The sequence below is a fragment of the Rhododendron vialii genome, chromosome 1a (assembly GCF_030253575.1).
Source record: "Rhododendron vialii isolate Sample 1 chromosome 1a, ASM3025357v1".
Taxonomy (NCBI): Eukaryota; Viridiplantae; Streptophyta; class Magnoliopsida; order Ericales; family Ericaceae; genus Rhododendron; species Rhododendron vialii.
Window position 1 is genome coordinate 23,390,113 of NC_080557.1, and position 10,056 is coordinate 23,400,168.

Sequence of the window (10,056 nt, forward strand, 5' to 3'; positions counted from 1 at the left end):
CTAACACGATAAAAGAGAATATTTGGTAACAACCAATTCTGAAGGAGATTGAATATTTATGATCAAACATGACTCAAAGGTACACCCCATGGTGACTTAATCCCCATTCCCTTCCATGCACTTTTAGCTTTTATTACCGTGACATTTTCTTCGTAAATAAACAGTTGTGAAATCCAATCCATGAAATAATATGACCTATGGATAGCATCGTTGTGGTAAAGGTCATATCCCCGAAGGAATCTTGTGCCACAAACTCATTGGCACGGAGTTCTCTTCCAGGATCTGCTTTCTGAAGAACCAAATGGGAAAAACTGATCAACTAGCATGCACAGATTTTTATTTATTTTTTCCTGATCCGCACCAGCATGCAAGGAAATATATGAACAGAAACTGAACCAGCCAATTCTCCAGCTGAAGTTGGGCACAATTCCAGCAAGGCTTGAATCATTGCTTCTGAATGAATTTAACATAATATGAAAGGTAATTTGCACTGCTACCTTACAGAAACAGACATCCATCGAAATGCTTCAGTTCCCTAAATGACAAAGTTACAAGAAATTGCAATGCCCCTGGAGTCGAAACCAAAGCCAACTAAATTATTATTTAATTTCCAAGAATGAGCTCGTTCATGGTTGAAGCAGTGAATGTTTCAAGTGTACAATCATTTAACACATTATTCAAGAATTACTATCACTTCCTAATAACACAAACCAATGTCAAATTACGCCATTTATCTCACCACCCTTCCGCCCAAAAAGAAAAGAAAAGAAGCACAACGGGGAGAAACTATAAAACAAAATAATGAATGAGGTTTCCAACCATTAAGCTTTGTAGGACGGTTGATTTGCACAGGGATTTTAGGAGGGAAGTACAAAATGAAGGAAAGATAACAATGGGGAGTAAAAAAGCTAGGTTTACCCTACCATTTATCTTTTCCTTCATAAATCCCTTCACCAATGCACGATCCAAATACAATCCCATGGAACAGAGTATGAAATGTAGCTAAACCAAAGCAGCTACTGAGAGTATGGTTGGACCTGTACTTTCACTCGTATTAGGCCTTTTGCTTTCCTTTTCTGAGTCTTTCTAGCTCTGCTTCTGCATCTTTCAACTGTTCCCTAAGTGTTGATACTCTCTTCTCCAGCTCTTCCACCGTACCTTCATGTGTTGAAGGTTGATATGGTGATACAAAATTTCGGGAAAATGATTTGAGCGATTCTACACCACAAACCTGTAAAATCCAGATCTTTTTGTCAGAGGGTTGACAAAGCAGTGAAATCCCTTCAACTGTACATAGTAAGAAAATTCAGGATCCCAAACATAATCAAGATCTTGGATACGCTGAATTATAATTTGTTGATACTATGAGTCTATGACAGAATAACTTTTCTATGTGTGCTTATGACGACTTCACTAATTACTCTATTAGACAATGTAAATGATAAGGAGGGATTCCATAAGAATAAAGTAGACAGCTAAGGTATAACTAAAGCATATTGATTTAATCCAGATTTTTTTTGTTAGGGAGAACACTAAAATTGAAAGGGAAAATTTTTAAGAACTGTTATACGACCAACAATGCTATACGGGCGGAGTGTTGGCCTATCAAAAAGCAACAAGTGAGTAAGATGAATGTTGCTGAAATGAGGATGTTGAGGTAGATGTGTGGTAAGACTAGGAGAGAGAATTAGAAACGAAACTATTCATGAGACAGTGAGGAGTGGTACCTATACATGATAAGTTCAAAGAAAATAGATTAAGGTGGTTTGGACATATTTACCACAGACCTGCAGACGCAGTAGTCAAGAAAAAAAAGGAAGAGTGACATGATAGTAGTTGATAGTAAGGCTAGGGGGAGAGGAAGACCTAAACTGACTCTGGATGTCGTGGTACAGAAGGATTTGGGCTTACTAAATCTAAGAATCTAAGTGAACAGGTAGCCCCCTGGACAAAGCTCAATGAAAAAATGGGATTCATTCAGCCGATCCCAAATTGATCGGGACACAGGGCTTGGTTTGGTTTGGTTAGGGATTAACACTAAAATTCATATGTTCAGCAGAGTAAGAAAATTTGAAATCCCAGACATCGCGGGATCTTGGATAATATATCCACACTATAAAAAGCAACTTGTAATTATCGTGTTACTTTTGCTCATAAAGAACACATAAATTACCAAATTGTAAATGGTAAGAACAGATTTCATAAACTTAAAATGTAAAAAATCTGGACATTGTGATTTTACCTCTTCTGGCAGCAATGGCAGCTTAGTGATGTTAAAATCATCATAGAGCATATAAAACTGATCAAGGTACTTCTGTTGCATACGCATTCTAGCTTTGAGTAACTTAGATTCAACAGCTACAATAACAGAAAGACCAATAAATAGTTTGCTTTTCCATTTAAAACAGTATATAGGTGAACAGAACAGCTGTATTAAAAAGTGTACCGTCTTCTTCAAAAAGCACTTGGTTAATAATGATGTTGTGAGTGTCTATCTCAAATTTTGTGAGTTCCTGCACTAGTCTCTCCGTTTCGTATAAAGAGAGGAACTCTGGGATGCAAACACAGACAAAGGTTGTCAAGTCCTGTCAACAGAAATGTGAAGCATTAGAAAAATGTCTCTAACATGCCGAGAATAAGAAAGATTGCACTCTTCTATATAATAGCGGCTATGTTACATGGACCTGGGTACAGATATCGTGTGTGGACATGTGTCTAAGTATCAAGTATATCTAATTTCTATTTCATGGATACGGGCCGAGGCCAGAATATTTAAAATCCGTCCAATATAATTTCTATTCTTTAACTTGAATGGTGTTTGCTAGTTGTCTTAAACCTTTCATGCATATTATAGGAGAATTATGCGTATCTTGTGATGCTATGCTATTGTCCAACTGTAGACACAGATCTCATACCCTTATCCGAGTCTTATTCTTATTAAGAATCTAAGCAGAAGTCCTTGATCTACTATTACCACGCATTAGTCAGACTAATTTACAGGTATCTCTTCCCCGTCTTGCTTTTCTTGACTTTATGAAGGAAATTGTAATGTAGGTAACAGGAGAAAAGGACAAAGAAAGATCTGGGAATTTTGCTTGCTCACCAAGCCATCCTAACAAACCCTCCGGCTACACTAGTAAAAAATAGAATAGTGGTCATTCTAAAAAGAAGAAGGACATTATATAACTTATTATGGCACTGTATTCCACAGTACAGAACAAGTCACAAAGTAAAAATACCGGAAAATTCACCAGAACCAGCATTACTTAAGTTACTTGACAACTCTTAGTAATGCTCATATGAAAACAAGACAAAAAGAAAAGGAAACAACAATATTGTTTTCCAGGAAGCAGCCTATTTCAGTTTTTTAAACTGAACTTTGAAAACTGGAGAAAGAGGAAAAAAAGAAAAAGCTAAACATCAAGGAACATTAGATGTCTATCTCAAATCACCAAAAAATTGACTCATGTATCACGCCCTCGTGAGAAAACAAAGCACCTATTACAATTCCAATTTCTTGAGAAACTTATACTATTCCATATGATGCTCCCAATCTCAAATGCATGATTCCGAACCTGGAGGAGTGGTAGTACCATTTACGATTTCATTTTCTTTCTTCTACTCCCAATTTCCACGGTTTTGACCATATTTGGGAACTCAAATTAAATTTAGAGAATCAAATTTATGAAATTTATGTAAATGATTTTAATATAATAAACTTAAAACAATCATTGCTTTTTATTGAGACTAACAAGACAATAGTAAAAGGGTTAAATACCTAGACACCCCTTGAAGTTTACCTCTTTGTCTCGCTCACCCCTTCTTTCATTTGGAGGACCTAACTCCGTTGGACGGAATGCATAAAAAGACTATTTTGCCCTTATGTATATATACCTACCCACACTCTCCATCTCCTTTCCTACTCCTCTCTCTTCCTAACCCTAACACTAATTAACCTAAGAATCACCACCACGTCCTCCACTGCCACCCATCACCACCACCATGTCCTCCACTGCCGCCCATCACCACCACCACGTTCTCCATCGCCTTAGCCACCCAGAACCACCACATCCACCATCGTAAGAATCAAAACCTAGCCAGATGCCACCGCCGCCGCTATCGATACCCTATTCAGAAAGCCTTAGCCGCCGACACCGAAGAAACCCACCTCTGTTCTGAACCCCATCTCAGCCCCTCAAACGCAGCAAAACTGCTGCTGCCCTCAAGTACTCCTTAAATCGCCCCTGCCGCACAACCCCATTTGTTCACGAACACCTCACATCACCGCTACCAGACCGCAGTAAAACTCTCTCTCTCTCTCTCTCTCTCTCTCTCTCTACATGTTCATCCCTTGCTGCCGCTGCTGGCGATTGATTATGCGGTAGTGTATTCCAGTTTGATTTACCGTTTTACTTTACCAGATTTGAGGTAAATAGTTTGCCTTTATTTGCTAAATCCATTCATCAAGTCCAAATCAAAGATCTGTGGTAAATTCACCTCATTAGGTGTTACAGTGTTGATTAGTGTTGATCGAATTGTAGTTCGTTTTTGTTGGGATCTGGATTGAGCGTATCAAATGCTTTTTTTTTTTGCAGAAAATTATGTGTGGTGGTGATTGGGGTGGCTGGTGGTGGTAATTTCGGAGATGTTGAAGGAAATAGATAAGGGCAATATTGGAATATTTTCTCACTTTTAACAGAATTTAGGTGAAATTTTTAACGGTTCTAGACAGAACCCCAACGGAAGGGGTGTACGGGATAATAAAACTTTAATGAGGGGGTCTCTCCATAGGCGAAATTCTAAGAGGGGGTGAGCGAGACAGAGGTTAACTTCGAGGGGTGTCTAGGTATTTAACCCATAGTAAAAAGTAGACAGATCTTCAGTATTATTTCCCAAAAATTTAGATTTGCATACACCCCTTCCCCAACAACCCCCCCCCCCCCCCCCCCCCCCCAAAAAAAAAAAACAAAAACAAAAAATGAAATCCAAAACCAAAAAAAAGTTCCAAAAACAAACAACCAGAAGAAACAGAAAGCTTTTGTATACCTTCACACAGATGGTGGATAGGATACTGTGCCCACACCAAATCCTTCCCTCATCCATACAGTTTTCTTTTTAAAACCGAACTCATTCATATATATTAACATAAAAGAAATGGGAAGCTCGAAAGAGGACATCTCAATAGTGGTAAGGAATTTCCTATTAGAACCCTAACTATGCCACCTTGGCATCCAAACAGAGCTTAAGAGTTATGGGTTCATCCTAGGGAAAGAAGCCTTTCCAAGTCCTAGAAAAGCTGCACCAAACACATGATATACTTGCTATGCTTTTCTACGACCACACGTTCAGATCCTACTGCAACGTCAAGGGCAACATAAAGGCCAAGCCGTCTATTAAGCATGGTTTTTTACCTAAAAACTAAACCAAATTCATTTCAAATCAAATTTCCTAGCATTATCTTAACATAGGTTGTGATAAAGCCTACCTTTTAAAATAGCCACTAACTACCCCACAACATTTGTGTGACTGTAAAGGCTGGATAATAATGAGTTCTTTCAGGAGTTTGACTCTCTGTTTCTCTCTTGTTGAGTTCATTTTTCTATATTAAGTGCATTTCTCTGTTTATTGTTCAGTCTTTCTTCTGTTATGTCCTACAACAAACGGCAACACATATACAACGCATTCTAATTAAAGGAAAACTTGAATGTAAGATCTTACTGGATCCTTGAACTGTTTGTTGACTTGTTCAATCACATCTTTCATGCCCTCAAGCTTTCCCAAGATTGCATCCTCACCGAATTCATCACCAACACCAAAAAGGCTTGTCATCTGACATAATATTATGATTATTACCAAATCTAATCAGCCACATAATCAAGTTACCAACAACATTTAAAACAAAAATACAAGCCTTAGCTTAAGAGTTTAAGTTCATAAAAAAATTGAGCATTATCTACCAAAAAAGATGCAGAAATCAAGAAATGTCAAATCATATAGGAAAAAGACTACAGGTCCATGTCTAACATCACTATTACCTAATACAAATAAATTTCAGCATCATGCATTTTTAACTGACTGGAACCGGAGAAGGCATGCGAAATTGTTTTCCAATGGAAAAAAAGGGTCTAGTCAATGCACAGGTCAGCAAGTGAATCACGCATGTATCATTTTTGCATGTGAAGTTCTTTTACCCTCCCTCTGAGAGAATCTTCATTCCAGTGAACAAAAAATGTGACTTCATTAAGGTAAAACAGATAAAAATTGATTGGATACATACACAATTATGTCTTTGGGTTTCAAAACAAGGGAAACAATACCCGACTTCGCCATTAAAAAAAATAAATTTACCTGACTTAACAAGCCACCAAATTTGTTCTTTAAGGTCATCACTTTGGCAAGCCCCTTCTCCAATGTTGATGGAAATTGCAAGAGCCGCAAAGTATGGCCAGTGGGAGCTGTATCAAATACAATTACAGAATAATCCATTGTTTGGACCAATCTGCAGCAACAAAATGAAAGCATTTGTAAAAACAAAGAAAGAAAAGGATTGACAACTAACATGCCAAGCACAGGACAATCCACAGACTCAAAGGATGCATGCATGACACGCATGCATGACACGCACACGCACACGCACACACATACACCAAATGTCTCAGTATCATGTAGGGAATAGATAGTTATAAATTCAGACTGATTGAATAAAGCAACACATTCAAGCGGATACACCAACAGGCTCACAGCACCAAAACTTCGAAACTGGAGATATCATTGGATATGTGAGTGCCACCATTACGAATTGTTAAGAAAACTTGCCATAACTGGGATACGGTAGCCGAATCGAGAGAGAGAGAGAGAGGGAGAGAGAGAGCAACTAAAGCAGCAAAAGGCTGTTTTATACACTGCACATATCCAATCATTTAAGAGCCACCAGTTAGAATTTCAGTCATTAATCAGCTTGGTGGGACAAAACAAGTGGTTAATTTTTATTTTTAATTTTTGCTTTCTTTACGGAGGCAGAATTGCTTTCCATTGGAACTTCTGCCCTTCACATTATATTTTCTTTTCCTCTGGACACAGAATTGTTTAATACGTTATAACTAGATAAAGAGAATCATTTAACTTAGCTTGTGGAGTACAAATTGGTTGAGCATTTCCTATCTCAATCCAACATACAATATCAATCAAATGCTCGTGACTCAAGAATCAAGATATTGTATGTTTATATAACTACCGTGTCATATCTTAACATCCAACATGAAGCTTACTTAAGCATTTCAGCAAAGCTCATAGCCTCATCAATGCCGGGAATTGCATTTGCTAGATCAGACAAAAAACCATCCATTCCATCTGAACCAGGTGCCTCTTCATGCTCCACATTTGGATCCACCTCCTATAAGTCCCAAACCAAACCATAGAAACTTGAAACTAAATAATATGAAACAGAAGTGCGACAACAAAAAGATCACGTTGCACAGGAAAAACCAAATAACTGGAGCATTGTCAAGTACTTGCAGATGAAACTGATGAAAAAAAGTCCTAACACCCATGCAACTTTATCGTTCTACACTTCTAGTAAATGAGAAAAGCCACAAATTCCCAACTAAGGGCCAACCCTTTCGTTGACAATGGAAACCAGGTCACTGAACCTTGGGCCATTATTATCTGCACACAGAAATGTACTACCTGAACATTAACAAAACCAATATTGTGAACGAGAGACAGAGAGAGAGCAAACAGGGCACCGTAACTGTGTTTGAAGCACTAAACTGCGTGCACCGAAAAATACACAAGAAAACCACGTTGCTCCACCCCAAAATTACACATGCATGAGTAATGTGCTACTAATCAAATCAACAAAAGCCCCAAATTTCTACATGAACACATGACAATGATATGAAAAACGATAATCATGACCTGATGTCATCTTAAGTTACTGAAGGCCCAAAATGTAGTGGCCCGAATTATGTGGCTCGGACCACGCCCGAACCACACTCCTCAAGTGTGACCATGTTGCTCCGCTAGGATGGGTCTTGCAGCTCGGGGTCACTTCACTCGGCCGGTAGGTTTGCCCAGTGGCATGTTCAAGACTCTTCGAGTACACATAGCTCGGTGTCACTACGAATCGGCTCGGATCCCATAACAACGGGGATGCCTTGTCCATGTGCACCTAACCACTTAGCCATGTGTGTCATCATGACGCAGGCCGAGGTGGTTACAGCACGTGTGTCATCATTGCGGTCAAGTGCTCTGTAAATGCCTTATCAGGTGTGCACATGTGAGGCCTCCACGCGCTTACTTGGTGAGCAAGTCAAGTGAGGCCTATATAAGGAAAGGGAAGTAAACCTAAAGAGGTATGCCATTTCACTCTAACTCAGACTTACTTTCTCCTTCCCATACTGACTTGATTGTCGGAAGGTCGACCAGCTGTCCACAGCCACTCAACTTCTTGCAGGTCACGCGGAAGGCGAACGGAGGACCAGAGACCAAACCAAAGGACAAGCCTAACCCTACCGATCAAACCCGAACACCATACAAAATTTGCTCCAAAAATGAGGGTATGAAACATTGAAGGTCCTCAAAGTTAATCGATCCAACACGCATGCACAAAGTAACAACCACCAAATCAACAAATGGCCCCAAAAATTTCCATATGTCCACGCGACAATGATGTATAAACCTATAATCATGAACCGGGTATTGGCCTATTTGGTAATACCTTAAGTTACCCAAGGCCCACAATTTGCTCCAAAAAAGAGAAATATACTTATCACCCTTAAAATTCATCAAAACCAGGACTGCAAATGGACCAAGAAAATGAACCACAACAACCCAGAGGGGTTGACCTGGTAGTCAAGGTTAAAAACCTCCAACAATGAGGTTAGTCCATACGGGGCTTCCCCTTTTAATTAATACCCTGCTAGTGGACGTTGGGATTTTGCTCGCTTCTAGGTCTCATGTTAAAAAACTCCTAAAATGAGGTCAGTCCATATATGTTCAAGCTTGGTTTATTTATGTAACAAACCAATCTTGAACAAGCTTTCATCGAACGAACAGGAGCTCAGACTCGCATAGCTTGGTACGTTTAGCAGCCCTGTAGAAGACCCTCAAAATTCATGAGCTATTGGAAAGAAAAATAAGCCAACAAAGCAAATAAAGTAAGAGTGAAAAAGCAACAGAGAGCAATACCATGGCGTACAAATTGTTGAAGCCATTAACGAGAGTGGGGGTTTTGGTGAATCGCTGTTGGAAGGCGTCGCTGAGATTGTGGGCGGGGTCGGTGGAGATGATGAGGACGGAGGATCGAACCCTAGCGAGGAGGATGGAGAGGATTGAGCTGCACGTGGTCTTTCCCACGCCGCCTTTCCCACCGACGAAGACCCACTTGAGAGTCTCCTGATCCAGCACGTTCTGTACCGTCCCTTCTGGTATTTCCTGATTTGAAGCCATCTATCTATCTATCCACAGCTCTCTCGCGCTCTGGAATGGGGTGTGTAGATGTATCAAAAGTATAGAAGTTTTTGGAACACAGTTGGATCCAGAAGAAAGTTAGGAATCCAATTACCCCAAACAAAAAAAAGGTTTGGATTCGAATTCTGATTTGTTGCGTGGGTCTGTCCGGGAGAAAATTTCTGATGCAGCTACGGCAGAGAGAGAGAGAGAGAGAGAGAGAGGTGTTTGGAAGCGATGTGCCACGGTTGGTTCGGGTTTGGCAAAGGACCTTGTCCGACTGCAAACCACCTGTCGTAAATCGTCACAACAAAAATATTCGATTACCACCGCCTATGTTATGTGCCCCGTATTTTTTTATTTTTTTAACGGCGAAATTTTTTTTTATTAACTTTTGAAGATGTTAACAGATAGATCCAAGGGCTGGGAGCAAATGGGACTCTACAGGGACAACATAACCGGATCCTTGCAGAATAGATGACAAAGAATAGGAAAATTAATTTTTTGTAATTTTGTTTGTGTTCATTTATCAAGAAGTTTTAGGACTTAGTTTTGATTTTTCATTAAAAAACACTTTCATGCAATAGTTTGTTTTTTTTTCTTTTT

The 10,056-nt window shown here is 39.4% G+C and overlaps 1 protein-coding gene across 2 annotated transcripts; it reads right to left on the minus strand.

Moving 5' to 3' along the window:
- Nucleotides 1-570: 570 nt before the first annotated feature.
- LOC131323247 (ATPase GET3A) lies at nucleotides 571-9,773 on the minus strand. 2 transcript variants are annotated; one of them, XM_058354949.1, is made up of 8 exons: nucleotides 9,566-9,746; nucleotides 9,190-9,480; nucleotides 7,269-7,393; nucleotides 6,349-6,499; nucleotides 5,719-5,829; nucleotides 2,447-2,585; nucleotides 2,243-2,358; nucleotides 571-1,231 (listed from the first exon to the last, which is right to left on the minus strand). In XM_058354949.1, exons 2-8 carry the CDS (start codon nucleotides 9,448-9,450, stop codon nucleotides 1,055-1,057), a joined length of 1,080 nt encoding a protein of 359 aa, XP_058210932.1. In that variant the 5' UTR covers nucleotides 9,451-9,480; nucleotides 9,566-9,746; the 3' UTR covers nucleotides 571-1,054. The 2 variants fall into 2 exon arrangements, with proteins under 2 accessions (XP_058210932.1, XP_058210921.1); XM_058354938.1 differs by having other exon boundaries at nucleotides 9,190-9,773.
- Nucleotides 9,774-10,056: the final 283 nt, after the last annotated feature.